This window comes from Alosa alosa, chromosome 15 (assembly GCF_017589495.1).
Source record: "Alosa alosa isolate M-15738 ecotype Scorff River chromosome 15, AALO_Geno_1.1, whole genome shotgun sequence".
Lineage (NCBI taxonomy): Eukaryota > Metazoa > Chordata > Actinopteri > Clupeiformes > Clupeidae > Alosa > Alosa alosa.
Window position 1 is genome coordinate 4,109,644 of NC_063203.1, and position 17,500 is coordinate 4,127,143.

The window sequence follows — 17,500 nt, forward strand, 5'->3', positions numbered from 1 at the left end:
ACACACACACTCATACATACACACATGCATATGGACATGCGCTTCTATAAAAGCATGCTTTGGACTGTTAGAGTAATTGTGGAGACATTGGTAGTGGTGTGCCAAATCAAAGCACTTTCCTCCCCCAGGAAGAAGCTCAACCCCCAGAGAACCCCCATTTATCCTCGTCAGAGTGCCACTTAGCGGCCTTTCTAAGTGGAGAAAAAGATTATGATCTGATGGCGACTGTTTCAAATGGGGGTGGTGTGTGTGTGTGTGTGGGGGGGGTAATCCACTGTTTGCCTCTAATGTACTATAGTGTAACAAAGAGTATTTATAAAAGAGGAGAGAGAGAGACAGAGAGAGAGAGAGTTCTTAGAAGTGACGCAAGAGTGCATTCCTTCATCCTTCAAAGGAAAAACAGAGCTCATACAACGCATAGTCATCTTCTTGCTCTCCCTCCGTACGGCCTGTAGGCATTGTAAAACATACTGGCCATCAATCAGTCACAGGTTACTGACAGGTGGGATATCACATTATGGATGGCGGTTTGGTCCATTTGGGAATGATGAAATTAGAGGTCTTCAGAAGTGAACGTTCATAACAGTTAACATGGACGCAGATCACATCCATTTGACCGGTTTTTCAAATGGGGAATGATTGCTGTGGCCAAGTGAATGATTGGCCTTGTGCTGAGTGCAATCAGGCAAACTAGCGCTCCAGGCTTTGACTGACAACTGATAGCATCTCTCCTTCTCTTTTGGCCCACGTCCATGGAGCTAAGTGGAACAGTCTTCCATGTTTTATAATCGGACTGATTTAATTGGAACCCTTCTCTTGTGCTAACTCTCATTTCCTCTTGGAAGTGCAAGTGAGATGATTGAATAAAGGCAAATGTGGGGGTGAACGAAGAGAAAAAGAAATGTTCCATCAATATGAGGAAGTAAGGAACATGTTGCTGTTGGCTCGGCAGTCTCCGGTTAGCCATTTCACTAAGCACCTCATGAGTTCATTACTAAATACACCACGGGACAGATTTAACCATGAAGGTGGAAAACCAAACATGCATCTTCCTACCATTTTACTTCACTGTAGTCACTGAAACTCCTCATTCAGAGTCATTGGCCCGTGACGGCACCCATATGGCTGTAAAGACATACATTTTACTGGCAGCTGGAACTCAGCCTTTTACAGTAAGCTCAATGCGAACCGTAATTAATAACAGGATAATATTACCGAACGCAGACTGACCACAGTCTGATTTAACTGCTGTACTGGGCCGCACAGGGTTTTCTTTAGAACTAATAGAGAGAGAGAGAGAGTGTGTGTGTGTGTGTGTCAGTGGGGTGTGCCAGGGCATGGGAAAGAGGCTCGTGGGACAGGAGTTTGGGGGTTAAATGGAGTGAACTTAGAAGCGGGTCATTTCTAGCCATCTATTACCCTAAGTGATGTGGTCAGGGTGGGTTATTTTGTATGTGCAAATGAGTATCATTTAGACGCAGAGCCATCCCTGTGAAATGTATAGGGGATAATGAGGAAATGAGGGGACTGTGTGTATTTAAAATCTCATTTGTGTGTGTGTGTGTGTGTGTGTGTGTGTGTGTGTTGGAAAAAATGGTCAGTGCAGGTGCACAATATGTGTAGTGTAAACTTAGGCTACACGTGTGTGTGTGTGTGTGTGTGTGTGTGTGTGTGTGTGTGTGTGTGTGTGTGTGTGTGTGTGTGTGTGTGTGTGGTTGTGTGTGTGTGTTGTTGTGTGTGTGTGTTTCATGTCATTTCTTCTTACTGGAGTGTTCATTTGTGTGTCTGTGGACACAGTATCTTGAGTGTAACCCTTGTCCTGTTTCCAGTGATTGCATGCGTAGGGCACCACACACTGAGAGGGTAGCCTGGCACTCACCTCCTGCTCTGCTCTGAGGGGTCTGAGGACGCATTTCTGGGAACTCACTGCAGCATGCGCCCCCCTGTCTATCAGTCTGAGGAGGCCCAGGTCAGTGTGGGGTGCCACTGCTGACGGACTCAAGAGACCCTAGGCCTGGTGCGCCTTTCCAGGAAGTAGTGGGTGGATGTGGACAGGCTGCCAGACGCTGAGGGCAAGTTGGCCACAAGCCGCAGCAAGGAGAAGGGTCATTCTGATCGGGGTGAAAATACTGGACAGTTTCAGATTTTAAACTTATTTACTTTCTAGCAGTTGTGGAGTTGTGGTTCCTTGGTCACACACATGCACACCTACTCTCTCTCTCTCTCTCTCTCTCTCTCTCTCTCTCTCTCCCTGTCTCTCTCTTTAAATTCAATTCAATTCAATAGAGCTTTATTGGCATGGCAAAAATACAATTTGTATCACCAAAACATTTATAAATGTACAGGTAGTATGGGAAGGAAAGAAAGCAAAGACAGAACATCATGTATAATACAGTGGCAGTACTCTTCGTCCTTGTCCTTGTCCTTAAATTTTTGAAAGTCAGGTTACATTTTTTGAATAGTAAAGAATTGTTTACTTATTTCTTTCCATTGGCAGCATTCAGTCAAGAATTGAAACTCTGTTTCTATGGCACTTTTGTTGCAGCTGGTACACAGCCTGTCTTCTCTGGGCAGCCAGGTTTGTCTGTGTCTGCCCTTCTGGATAGCCGGACTGTGATTGCTTAATCTGCATCTGGTTAAGGTTTTCTCTGTCTGATATCAGTGACTGTGGATAGGTAGTCTGCCACAGTGTACTCCCTGTTTAGGGCCAAATAGCATTGAAGTTTAGTTTGTATTTTTGTTGTTTCAGTCCAATATTAAAAGTCATTTTATTTTCCTGCATTTATAAGTTGGTTAGGCTGAATAGTTTTAGCAAGGGTGGCAAGGTCCTGAGGCTGACTATTAGTTATATTAGTTGGATTATTGAATGTGGGGGGTTGTTTTTACACCCATCTCTTGGCTTTTTAGGTCTTTATAATAATATAATAAGAGTTGGGTTGCTTATTTTGAGATGTGGAATTTGATGGCTCTTTTTTCGATTTGAATGAATAATGGGTATTGGCCTAAATCAGCCCTGCATGCATTGTTAGGTGCACATAAGAGGACCCCACAGTTCTCTGCCATATAATGCAATTGGTTTCATATTTGAATATTTGTATTTGAAGTATTTTGAGCCAGATTCGAATGGGTATGTCAAATTGAATAGATTTTGTGCTTTCTTTTTTTAAATCATTCCAGTTGAAATTACCAGTTGAGCTGATTTTCAGCCCGAGGTATGTTTAGTTTTTTGCTTGTTTGACTGCATTTAAACCAAGGGTGAATTTCATTCCCTGATATCTGATATTTTTTTTGGAAAGTTAGTACTTTTGTTTTTTGTGGGTTAATAGGCAGGCTCCAAGTCTGACAGAACTTGTGCAGGACATTTAGGATCTGCTGTAGACCCTCTTCTGTTGGATACAGCAGAACCAAGTCGTCCGCAAAAAGAAGACATTTGATTTTGGAGTCATTTAATAAGAGGCTAGGTGCTATTCATTATTATATTCATTAATATAAGTATTGAAGAGGGTCAGTGATAGAGAGCATCCCTGTCTCACACCTCATTCTTGAGTGAAGAATTCTGTTTGTTTCCAATAATAATTGAGCATTTGTTGTTGAAGTACATTGTTTACAATGTTGAAGTACATTGTTTTTATTATGTTTTTTCCCCCACATCAATTTCAATTCGATTCAAGTTTACAGAATAGGCCACCATGCCAAATATCTACAAATCTACAAAGCAAGCAAATATTGTTTTATTTTGGTTAGCATATTTAATATTTAGGGTGCGTAGAGTGAAAATATGGTCTCTCTCTCTCCCTTTCTCTGTCTCTGTCTCTCTATCTCTCTCTCACACACACACACACACACACACACACACAGACACACACACACACACACACAAACTGTACACATGAGGCATGAAGTCATGACACATTTCCTCCTTTCCTAATTGGCTCAATTGATATAAATACTCTGAAATGGGCACTGAGGGACTGGGCCTGGGACCTTTCACACCATGTGTCCTGTGGCCACCTCTTTTAACTCAGTCCATACTCCTCCCTCTGCTCTGGTCTGCTCCTCACAGCTCTGGCTTTTAACCCTTTCTCTCTGCCTCAAACTTCCTACAGAGTATCTGACAGAGCTCCAGATCATTTGGGGATGTGGAGTTTGTGTCGTGTAGTTGATATAATGTGTCTGTCAAGATGCGCTGTTTCTCTTAATAGACTCTCCGGTTACAGTTTTGTGATGTCTGTAAAGAAAGGCTAGTGATTGGCCTGTTGTGGGCCAAATGATCTCTGTTCTGCTTAGCAATGCCTCCATCACCATTACACAGAAATGTCATAATGAACCATGTGACCTCCTCTCCCTCTCCTCCCCCACCCCCACCACCCCCCACTCTGCTTCATGTGAGTCCAAGAGTTTACGAACGAGACAGCCCTTCCCAAAAGCCCTTACAGTGAGCACCTAATAGCCAGCTAACACCCTCTCTTTTCCGGTCTAGTTCGCTTGCTAATTAGTCACAAACAAGCCCCTTTGGCAGGACTTCACAGACCAGCCCCTGAATGAGGTGTTGGCTGGCATGGCGCACTAGTGAGAGACTGATGGACTAGTGAAGTGAGATTACCAGAGCCACATTCGTCGACTTTTAAACAACAATTTAATCTACACGGGCCTTAAATGAACAGTCTGTCATCCAGAACGTGACTCAGCCTTTGGTTATGTGAAAGCGTTCTGAACCACTTCAGATGCTAAGAACTGTTTGGATTGTGTGGGTGTGGGGAGCTACCTCATGCCTTTTTAAAGTTGGCTTCTAATGCAATTCTCTGGTTGGTTTACCGTCTCGATCAATATTCCCACACCCCTGGTCAGGACTGTTTGTAAACTCAGGGCTTCCTGTAAATGGGATTGTAGGGAATCAGCGAGAAGAGACGGATATTTGCTTCCTTCAGTGATCAAAGAGGTGCAAGAAGTAGTGCGCAGTAGCTGTTTTTCCATCTCTCATTTTCTCTATCAGTTGCTGTTTTGGCAGCTCTCTCTCTCTCTCCCTCTCTCTCTCTCTCCCCCCCTCTCTCTCTGTTAAATCTCTCGCTGTAAAAACCGAGCATTGTTTTCGAAACAGTCTTGTAATGGGAAGTACGTGACTAAGTGGAGGAGCTTTGCATGTTTGGTTTGAGTGGTTGGACCCCAGCAGAGTTGATATACTGACTTTGGCAGACGTAGTGAGCTGGTATTCCCTCCAGTGGCTCTCCAGAGTTCTCTAAGCCTCTGCCCAGACCAAAGGCAGAGTGCGTTTAGGGTGCTGAGGGTGAATGTATGTCCACATCTGTGTTGTGGAGACAACGCTTGGCCTTGCTTGACTTTGCTTGGCACAGTCAAGTCTATTAATGGAACCTTGGACGTTGCTTTTGTGTCTTGATTTAAACATAGTGAGAAACGTAATTTCGATCTCTTTGTATGTCTGGAACATGTGAAGAAATTGACAATAAAGCTGACTTTGACTTTTGACTTTGATAACCAGATGTTTACATACGTGGCTTATCCTAAAGAAAGAAAGCCACACGTCAACTCGCAATTCATTGCTTTACTCTCTTACAACATTTTGTATTTATTCAGTCATCCTCATTTACTGTAGCTGTTCCACAGTTGCTCACTCCACTTCCCTGCCTTGGTCTCTTTGGTGGTGTTGTGACGCATCTTCTCATTAGAGCCCCTAATCAGACAGATCGGATGTGTGTCTAATTGTAGTAATGAAAAGCAGGGCCGCAGGAGTCCAGACGGACAGAGAACAATTGAGCAAAAGGAAACAGTGTGAGAGACGAGAGAGAGAAAGAGAGGAGGAGAGAGTGTGAGGAGGAGAGTGAGGGAGGTGTGTTGAGCGGTTGTTTAGTGGCGAGGGTAGATCCCGGGGCTGGCGGGGGGTCCTTGAGGTGCTGATTGTGTCTCCCCTCGGCCCCCGAGCTCTTACCTCATTCCCCTGGCCGCTGGGCTGATCCAGGCCCTCTGATGTGGAGGCCTGTGGCTCCCATTAGGCTCACAGTCACCTGGGCCGCCTCCAGGTCTCTGTCACTGCTGGGCAGGGACAACAGTCCACTGGCAAAGGTGCAACTTGACAACGTGCAGCCCAGACCCCTGCTCGACTGAGAAAGGGACCCCTCCATGAGGAGAGAGATTTTACACAACTGCCTCCCTCAGATTTTAGACTTGTGTTCAGTAAAGTGTATGCTATATCGGCACATGACTTTAATGGAGCGTCTAGTAGTAGCATTATACAATTCAAATTGCAATTCTGCTTCCTGTTTGCTACCTCATTTGAAATGCAAATGAGTTAGCAAACAGGAGCCAGTTTCATTTCAATTCAATTCTGGAATTTTGCACAAGGCTGCTAGTATAGCAGTAGTAGTGTGTTAGCAAAAGGGCTCTGCAGGGCTTCCTCTCTCCTCTCCTGTCCTACCCTGATGTCCCTGGGCTGGTCTCTGTGTGCAGGACGAGGCGCGGAGCTCGCTGCTCTATCTGGTGTCTCTGCTGGCCAGCATGGAGCACAGCGTCCACCACACGCTGCTGCTGGAGATCCGTCGGCTGACCGACCGCTACGGCGGCCTGCTGGGGGGTGGCGGCAAGGACATCTACCGCATGAGCAACAGCTTCACCGCCATCGCACGCCTGCTGGCCCGACGCCTGGAGGCTGCTGGAGCATGCAGGTACACACACACACACACACACACACACACACAGACTTACGCGTGCACACTCACACTCACACACACACACACATACACAGACTCTCACACACGCACACACACGCATACACACACACTCACGTACATTACATTACATTACATTACATTACATTACATTACATTTAGCAGACACTTTTTGACCAAAGTGACTTACATATGTCAGCTATATTACAAGGGATCACATTGTCCCCAGAGCAACTTGGGGTTAAGTGCCTTGCTCAAGGACACACCGGTGGAAGCCGGGAATTGAACCGACAACTTTCAGGCTACTGCACGCTAGCCCAGCTCCTTAACCACTACACTACCACCGCCCCCACGTACATACACTCACACACACACACATACACACACACACACATGCTCACCACTCATACACACACGCACGTGCACACACACACACACTCTCACTTACGCACACACACACACACACACACACACACACACACACACACACCACTCATACACACTCATTCACACGCCCCTGCAGTCTGAGTTCCAGCATCACCGTCGCCTCACGCCTGCTTGGAGTGGTCTGGAGCGTGTGGGTGTGCACACACTCTCACATACATCCACACACACATAGAGCTGAGCAGCCGTATCAGCTGCCACTGCTTCACTGCCATCACAGGCCCACTGGATCCATGCCATGCCGACGGGTCAGCGCACGAGCACATACAGTACACGTCTACAGCATGAGGAACCGTTTAAGCACCATACTCAACTACTGGGCAAATACTGGGACACTACTGGAGCCTGCACTTGCACATCAACACAAACACATACACTCACATCTATACATTTACACACAATCACACATTCTCACATCTATATATTTACACACAAACACACACACTCACATCTATATATTTACACACATACACACAAACACACTCACATCTATACATTTACACACATACTCACATCTATACATTTACACACATACACATACTCACACACAAGCACAAAAGCACACACAGAGACAGACCTATCACACTGGCATGCATGTGGGCAGTGCTGGGACTGGCAGGGGACCGACTCACGTGCGCTTACGCACACATACACTCACTCACCCACCCAGCCCTATATAACGCATGAGCTACAGCTTCATTGCTCTCTTGTGCCCACTGGGTAGATGCCACACACTTAACCACCAAACACACACACAGATGAATACACGCAGGTGTGGCTGTTGGTCAAATGCCACACACACACACACACACACACACACACACACACACACACACACACACACACAATGTGCTGCATATGACTAGAAGTCATTGTGGGGTTCTGAAGACTTGCACATCTACAAAACTCTGATATTAATAAGCCATTTTACACTTGAACAGACTGACAATGAGGACACTTTATGTTAATGACAAGGTTATATCAATGTTATTTCAGTTCTCTTTTTCCCAAGAAACCGTTCACCACAAAATATTCATGCTCACTGTTGGTGTCTCCTGAGAGACTATTTCAATGCCACAAATTCCTTTCCATTCTTAATAAACCACATTTTGTTCCTCTGAACGACTTTTTCTTCTCAAAGAACTTTGCTTTGTCTGTTCTCTCTCTCTTAAGTCAGTTAATTTTATGGGCGCCTTGCATATCCAGTTTCTGTTGCAAAATCATTTTTCAAAGAACCATATGAGAGATTTGTTTTATGACTCAGAGTGAGGATTTGTAGCGATGCTGTAACTACTGTTTATAAGGTCTTACAGTAACAAGCCACCTGGTTTGGACGTTTGGACACTGAACACTAATGGGAATCGCTCACGTCATTGCACTCACGTGTGACTCACTCATTTGGGTGTCAATCACAACTCAAGACAGGTACATGGAAAGCAGGCGGCCAGAAATAGCTTGGCTATGATGTGAGAGGCTCTGGTTGCGGTCGTTAGATTTCCACACCCGTATTTTCTTGTTGAGAGATTTTCTAACTGGCTCCGCGCGCAGAATGGCACGGAACATTCACTCTTTTTTTACATGCTGGAACATTCTGTCCAGATTTTGTCCAATTTTTTGCTTTGCTGGGGGTTTTGGGTCTGTTTGGAAAGTTCAAGTTATGCTGGAGCGAAAACCAGAATCAGAGAGAGAGGGGGAGAGAGAAAGAGAGATGGAGAGAGAGCGAGAGAGAGAGAGAGTTCTGACAATACAAATGGATTATTTTCATGTCATTAAAGCAAACAATGAGGAGTAAAAAAAGAACAAGGGATTGCTGGATTCTCTGAGGAGAGTAGACAAGTGGAGTGGAGGAGGTGTTGTTTTGAGTGTGTGCCCTCTCAGCACTCCCTGAAAGACGTCCAGGATAACTGGACTCTCTGACGAGGCCTCTAGGCCTCCCCCAACTCATCTCTCTCATGCTATCACCCGTCAGACATTTCAGCAGAGCAGCAGCCTGTGGGTTTTACTGCCCTGGACATCTGTGTGTGTGTGTGTGTGTGTGTGTGTGTGTGTGTGTCAAAGTCAAAGTCAAAGTCTGCTTTATTGTCAATTTCTTCACATGCCAAGACATACAAAGAGATCGAAATTACGTTTCTCACTATCCCACGGTGGAGACAAGACATATTTTACCAATTAAGTCCACAGACAAACATAACATTCAAGTAAACAATAAAAAAGTAAATAAGAAGGCACATACAATGAAGAAATAAGAGCAGCAAAATTGGGTTGAAATTGTGCAATTGTGCATAGACAGTCAGTGTGTGTGTGTGTTACACTTGATGAATATTATATATGACAGTGCAAAGATATTGAGAGTATTTCTCTGGGTAGCTGGAGAACCTCCCTTCACCCATGACATGTTTCAGGCCAAAAGTTTCTCATTTGAGACGGTTTATGTGGAAGACATTTTTGCCACAAAAAACAGCAGCTGAGCCTTTACCTGGAAAGTATGGATGAGTGGTAGACAGTGTGACCGTGACCCCTGAGGTCAGAGGTCAGCCTGTGGCCTTGTCTGAGCCACATCCTCTTCCATATGTGCATTCTGCCACCTGTTATGGTACAGCAGTTTGCATGTGTCTGGCAGTCACGCAACGCTGTGTGTCTTTCAATACACTGTTTAAGCATTTTTTGTGCATATGTATAAATTGGAGAATATTGTCTATTGGTCTGTTGTTCTAATAGAGAGCTAATGTACCATAGAAAGTAATAGATATGTATGTGACTATGCATACATTGTCATGTTTCTGTTCCTGTACATGTATAAAAGAATGTGTGTGTGTGTGTGTGTGTGTGTGTGTGTGTGTGTGTGTGTGTGTGTGTGTGTGTGTTTCAGAAGTGAAGAGGAGGCAGAGGATCTGTGTAAGCCATCTGAGGCCGACTCAGGCGGGAGCGTCGGCGAGGATGACCAGCGGCTGGCGGTCAAGATCCAGGCCTTCGAGGAGAAGATGGTGGAGGAGGTCGGAGAGGCCCCAGCGGACGACAGCTCGCCGGCCCCACAGCGTCGCTACAGCCTGGGCCAGGCGGCCCGCGACGAGCGCCGGGAGATGAGGTTCAACAGGTGGGTGAGCCAGCACCAGCCCTGCCAAGTCTCCATGTCACTGTTAAGTGTGCATAGATTTGACAGAGCCAGCCGGGACATTCACGCTAAAGCTGCAGTTGGCAAGTCTGACAGATTGAGGGGACTTAGCCAAAATTTTGAATGTTTGCAACTCTCATGTCCCTCCCCCACAAACACCAGTTTGTGCTCGTCAGTGCGCACCAGACTGCACCAGACTGTGATTGACAGTCAGATCTCACACAGCCCTGCTCTGATTGGACCAGAAGAACCGGGAGCTATGGATTTTTGCAAAACAAATAATAGGTGGAGATAGAAGTGTGTTTTTTCTAAAACTGGCTGATTTATGTTGTTCTGTCGGAGCATATGTTGGTTTCAGTGAATATGATCAAAAAAATCTTGCCAACTACAGCTTTAAGAGGAGAGGACCACGTTTGAAGACTTTGTGGTACTGAATTACAGTGTATTGAGGTACTAGACTACAGTGTATTGTGGTACTAGATTACAGTGTATTGTGGTACTGGATTACAGTGAATTGTGGTACTGAATTACAGTGAATTGTGGTACTGAATGGCGCTGAGTTGTGAAAACTAGCCTCACGTCTCTTCTTTAACGTGCCCAGAACCAAATGCTCCGCTCCTCTTCGCTGATCACTCTCTTTGAATCTGCACCACCACTTAGCTCTGTCTTCCCAGTGCGTGGGTCTTTCATGAGTGGTGCAAGCATCTCTCAATGTTCCCACCCATGCTAAAGAGCCCATTGTCCCGTGGCTGTCTCCAGAAGAGTGTTGTGCAATGTGGATCTGGCTCCATGAGGCTGCAGTGGAGAAGACACAAGAACAGAGGTGCTTTCATCTGCTCTAACCTGACACAGGATGAGCCCTGGGATAGGCTGATGATTTACGTGGACAGAAAGGAATATACTGTTGCAAATAAATAAATGAATAATAATACAAACATTTCTATGCATGGATTGCTGTTATAACAAAACAAATCAAAGAAAGGTGTTCTGATGATAAACGTCAGCCCTTCTCACTGTGCCAGGACTCACCTCTTCCCTCTCTCAACCTCCACAAGCCACAACAGATCATGCATCTGCCAGACAATAACCTTAATCGTTAACTTATGTCCCAAGCAGTATATGTCAAATATAAATCTTAAAGAACAATGAACCACACCAGCAGCAACACTCAGTGGAATGTATTAGGGGGATAGCCAAATAAGACTCAAGAATCATGTCCATCATATTACACAGTCATAAAAAATAATTACGAGAAAGCGGAAAGCTCTCCACAGAAGACTCCTGGAAAACATCTGCTGAAGCATATTTTCATGTAAAATCCAAAATCAACAAATTGTTATACTAAAACAATGCTCTGCATTGTTTCCAATGTATTTCACAATCCCACGTACAACTCACCTACATACATAGTGCCATTCCTGTTTGGAGGTGCATACAGTAGTTACTGGGAAAAGACAGTGAAAGAGGAAGATTTCTATCACTGTTATTTCATCATGCACTTCCGTACAATCAAGAATGAAGCATTTCTCATGGAACAACATTGTGCAAAATAATAATATATATATTTTTTAATTCACATGTTTAATTGCAATTTGTATGTAATCCTGAAAGGTTGGCTATGAAGCCATTTTTACAATGAGCACAGACCCCACTGCTGTTACTGCACATGGTGGTGCACTGCAGAAACACATGGTAGGGTAGACATTCAGCAATGCAACACACATGGTAGGGTAGACATTCAGCAATGCAACACAAAGCAACGCAGTTGTTTCACATGACACAGATTGCTGCACAACAACACACATGTTCTGTCTGCAAGGTTTTTAACTTTTTTTTCTCTTATTTATCTCTTGTCCACCATATTGACTACTACTAATATGCAGGTTTTTCATCTTTATTAAAAAAAAAAAATCACTGGAAAGTAACTACTCCTCAGTTCTGCTTAGTGTTAATTTCGTCAGACGAGACAAGAGGAAATATGTTCACAATCCACCTTTTTTCATGACTAAGACGAGACGATGACAGAGGCGGCAGTAATGTCCTGAAACACTGACTAAGACTATCTTAAGATGCATTATTGTTGACGAAAAAAGACGAGACTAAAATGTTTTGCATGAAATAAAAACTAAGATAAAATCTCTCTTCATTTTCGTCTACAAAATGAGAAGACTAGAGAAGAGAAGAATATCTAGCTGTTCATACGCAACAGCTTTCCTGTAGGCTAGTCTATTTGCTGTTGCTGCAACCCTGTGGCTGCAACACTAAACTACATGGAACAAGAACACTGAGATTTCTGCCAGAGTTAGCAAGCTAACTACCTAAGCTTTATGCCACAATGCTACATACCCAGAAGTTGAAGCTTCTCTCATACAAATTAACATCCCCAGAATGTCCATACGAAAAACGTTCATCATGTAATGTCAACTATTTAACTAGTTAGACTGATGATGCAAAGTTTGCTAGCAAGTAAGCTAAATATGGAAAGTTTGCTAGCAAGTTAGCTATGGATAAGATGGAGAGTCTGTTTGGGGAATGTGTTGTGTTTGGGCACATATCGCCATCTAGCGAGGTGGAGTAAAACATTAATATTTTGCCTACTGACAGTGTTTCTCAAACTTTTTCAGTTTCAGGACCACTTAACTAACCCTAGCTAAAAAAAAAAAAAAAAAAAAAGATTATACCTACTTCAACAGTAGCCTATAATTAGTCTACACAATAGGCCTACTCACTGAACCACCTTGCTTATTGTCTTTGCACTTTGCTTATTGTGTGGATTCATACTGTATGATTTAAACTGGCATATCTTACATAGACAGTGTTGCAGAACTGTTTTTACATACAAGTTGGTTCAATATGGCAAACAACTCATCTATATTATATTTTACCACGCCTGCTCATGGACCACTTGGGATAGCTTGCGGACCACCAGTGATCCCCCCACACTTTGAGAAACACTGGTCTACAGTGGTCCAGTCAAATCTTTACTGTCTATGGTCAAAATCCCAGCCGAAGCTATAACTGTAGCTCGACTTACCTGTGCATGTAAACATACTGACTGACAAAAAATCAGAATGAGTAATTATAACAGACGAGTAGCCCTGTGGACACACAATATTGTTGGAAAAATTGAGATGTGAAACACTATTTGACTCAAATGGTAATCAGAAATAATTTGTTATTAAAAAAAAAGACTAAAAAATGTTGACTAAAACTGACTAAGACTAAGATACCTTTAGTTTTTTTTGACTAAAACTAGACTAAAATGACGAGACTTTTAGTCTAATTAAAACTTGACTAACAAAATGATATTTGAATGACTAAATATGACAAAGACTAAAAAGGACATTTCGTCACAAGACTAAGACTAAGACTAAATTAAAAATAGGTGACAAAATTAACACTAGTTCTGCTCTATTTTATGCTTTCATAGAAGCACACACACACACACACACACACACACACGCGCACACACACACACACACACACACACACACACACACACACACACACACACACACGCACGCTTGAAGACAGTTTAATCTGTACTTATTTATTTGATGTAGAACCTTAATGAGATATCAATGTAATACATCATAGTGGTGGCAATTATGATAATGTAATAATGATGTAATATAATGCAGGTCAGTTGAAGGGCATCTGAACAGTTGAAGGACAGTAGATGTTGCTTGACAGTAGATGTCTCTTGGCTGTCCACAATGACCTGTCCTGCTCCCCGTGCTCTACCAGCCTGTCCACGTTCACAAAGCCCAGCCACCCTGGAGCATTAACAAGATATTGATTAAAGGTGCTCTAAGTGATGCTGGGTAACGTCACTTCTTTCAAACAAAACAGAGAGCTAGCTCGCTACTTCCTCCCCCTCCCTCCTGTGCTGCTCCCGTGCAATTGAAACTCTCCTAAACGTGCATCTCGTCTGTGATTTACTAGAACAGTTTGTTATGTTTTTATGGGCTAGGTTTGCCCAGGTTGTTTTTGTTGCCGTTTTTGGAGCCTGGGCTGTCCACAGAGATCGCGTTTTTTTTACAATGTATTCAGGACACAAACAGCTAGCGGTTGGTTAGGTGATGTTTGCAGTAAGTGACATAAAATATTTTAGCATAAAAAACGTGTGGCATCGCTTCGAGCACCTTTAAGAAAGAGAGTAATTATAATTATGATTATAATTATTTTAGTTATTGTCAATTGTTTTTGTATTTTTGGTACGGTGCCAATTGAATGCTATTGTTGGTCACCGATGATGACCTTTGATAAAGATTATAGGCTTACTATAATTAGAGGTGTTCCCATGATCATTTTCTAGGTCAAGCAATTAGGTGGTCAAGGCCCCATTCAGCTGTTTGAAAACCTCTCAATGAGGAAATACGGTTGTGGAAATATATCGGCCGCAACCAGAGCCTCTCACATTACAGCCAAGCTATTTCTGGCCGCCTGCTTTTCCATGTACCTGTCTTGAGTTGTGAAATGGTAACTGGAGCCAGGGCCAGCTCTGACAACAGCAACAACAACAACAGCAACAACAACAACAACCCTTTAGTCAAACATGCAGCAACATTCAACATATTTTCTCTTATCAGCATCAGTTTACACACATGTTTAAAAACATTTTACTTACAGTATATGATTTAAGGACCTTTAATAACAGTGTCAGATGACCAAAGTGCTTTTTTTATCATCAGGCTTTTTTATCACAGCTGATGTGTTGACAGACCAGGAGAGGTCCTCAGTTAAGTGTGTCCCAAGGAATTTAAAGGAGGACACCCGCTGAACACAGTCCCCATTCATGCTCAGTGGGGCTGGTTCCCCCTTGTGTTTCCTGAAGTCTATGACCATCTCCTTAGTTTTGCTGGTGTTGAGTAGCAGGTTGTGGTCAGAGCACCAACCTGCCAGCTTATTGACCTCGTCTCTGTACGCAGTCTCATCCCCTCCGCAGATGAGGCCGATGACCATAGTGTCATCTGCGAATGTAATGATGGTATTGGAGGGGTGGATGGGTGTGCAGTCATGCGTGTACAGGGAGTACAGGAGAGGGCTCAGCACACAGCCCTGGGGAGAACCTGTGCTGAGGGTCAGGGTGGAGGAGCAGGTGGTGCCTACTTTTACCGTTTGAGGGTGGTCAGTCAAGAAATTCTTGATCCAGGCACAGGTGGAGGGTGGGGGGATGATGTTGGCCAGTTTGTCCACCAGGATGTCAGGGATAATGGTGTTGAATGCCGAGCTGTAGTATATGAACAGCATCCTGACACAGCTCCCTGGCTGCTCGTGTGAAGAGCTGTAGCGATGGCGTCCTCTGTTGATCTGTAGGCAAACTGATGTGGGTCCAGGTTTGAGGGGAGACAGGCCTTGATGTGGTGCAGGATGAGCCTCTCAAAGCATTTCATGACTACTGTTGTTAAGGCAATACTGTAGGTCTGTAGTCATTGGGGCACTTTGGGGCAGGAGTCTTTGGGACAAGGATGATGGTAGCGGACTTAAGGCACAGGGGGATGGTAGCCTGTGACAGTGAGAGGTTGAACAACCTGGTACTGTCCCGAGTACACCATCTGGACCGGCTGCTTTCCTGGTCCTCAGCACATGCCTCACCTGGTGTTCACAGTCCTCAGCACATGCCTCACATGGTGTTCCTGAAGTGTGAGTGTGCTGTGACTGGAGGTCTGTGGTGGCCGTGCGGCTGGGTGTGGAGCCTCTGTCTCAAAGCGGGATGGTAGTGAGGGGTGTGGAGCCTTTGTAGTTGGTGATGCTCTGTAGCCCATGCCACAGCAGCAGCGAGTTTTTGTTGGTGAGATGGTCCTCCACTTTCCTCTTCTAAGCCCCCTTGCCAGTTTTGACGCCTCTCCACAGCTCTGCCCTCGCCGCGCTGCACTGTTCTTTGTCACCTGACTTGAAGGCAGAGTTCCGAGTTCTCAGGAGTGTCTGGACATCCGAGGTCATCTGAGGTTTTTGGTTGGGGTAAATACAGATGCGCTTGTCCACAGTAACACTGTCAGTGCAGTTCTTGATGTAGGACAGAACAGTCTCTGTGTGCTCCTGTAAATCAGGATGTTTAAATATGCTCCACTCAGTGCGCTCAAAGCAATCTTGAAGCTGAGAGAGAGCTCCTTCAGGCCAGATTTGAATGTTCTTTGTGTCAGGTTTAGATTTCTTCCTGAGGGGGGTGTATGCAGGGACTATGAGCAGTGAGAGATGGTCTGACATGTCCAGGTGTGAAAGGGGTACTGCTCTGTAGGCTTGCTTCAGGTTGGAATAAACATGATCTAATGTGTTCTTCCCTCTGGTGGAGTACTGTACAAATAAAGGCTTATCAACTTAAGGCTTATCAACTCAACAAAAAATGTTTACTGTTCATTTTAGCTATTGTAATGTGCATATTCTGTAAGTCGCTATGGACAAAAGCATAAATTCCATTACCATAACCATAACCATGTATTGTTTGGATTGCATGGTTGTATCTTATACAGCTTCCCAGACGAATAGACCCTGTCCTTATAGACCCTGTGTGTGTGTGTGTGTGTGTGTGTGTGTGTGTGTGTGTGTGTGTGTGTGTGTGTGTGTGTCCTCAGGTCTAAGAGTCTGGCCCTGCATGCAGTGCGCTCAAGGTCCATCAACTCCGACAACGGTCAGGAGGATGGAGTGGAGCTGACCTCTGAGGCCCTCCTGGGTGAGGGTCCCCACAGCCCAGACACCCCCGAGGGGGAGCCCCCATCCTCCACACCCCCGGCCCCCACCTCAGCCACGGAGGTGCTCATAACGCAGAGCCCCAGTGACCAGGAGCCGTCTGACCCAGGAGAGAGGGCACAGAGAGGCGGTGGCGTGGACAACCCTCAGGACACAGACAGGCTGTGGACGCACATGAGGGACAACTTGGACACAATCAAGGCTTTCTGCGCAGAGATGGTCAAACAGATCCCAGTACCGGAGCACTGTGTCATTGAAGGTACCAAAACACAGTTCCTCTTGTCAGCTCCAGGCTCAATCCTCTATTATTCAGAAGAACTATTCTCGGTCAGAACCATCCCAACATGACTCCACAATGGTTGATGCCTTGGGATGCAGTTGGCTTTCATGGTCTTCCCAAAATCTCCATTTTAGATAGTCACTGAGTGCCTGCAGTCTATGTCAGTTCTTATTTAGTCATCCCTCTTGGTGTTTGTAGATTATCATCTCTCACCCTACATCTGGCAATATAACTCTAGACATCTCTCCCAAAGGTCTACTTATTTTAAGATATTATATATCTTTGAGTCTGGCC

The 17,500-nt window shown here is 44.6% G+C and overlaps 1 protein-coding gene across 4 annotated transcripts in view; it reads left to right on the forward strand.

The window, feature by feature from the left end:
- veph1 (ventricular zone expressed PH domain-containing 1) overlaps nt 1-17,500 on the forward strand; it is a 76,642-nt gene that overhangs the window by 36,126 nt on the left and 23,016 nt on the right. For all 4 annotated transcript variants that reach the window (XM_048264416.1, XM_048264417.1, XM_048264418.1 and 1 more), the window contains 3 exons: nt 6,463-6,677; nt 9,994-10,218; nt 16,812-17,185. In XM_048264416.1, coding sequence (XP_048120373.1) covers nt 6,463-6,677; nt 9,994-10,218; nt 16,812-17,185 — 814 coding nt within the window. The remainder of the gene's footprint in view (nt 1-6,462; nt 6,678-9,993; nt 10,219-16,811; nt 17,186-17,500) is intronic.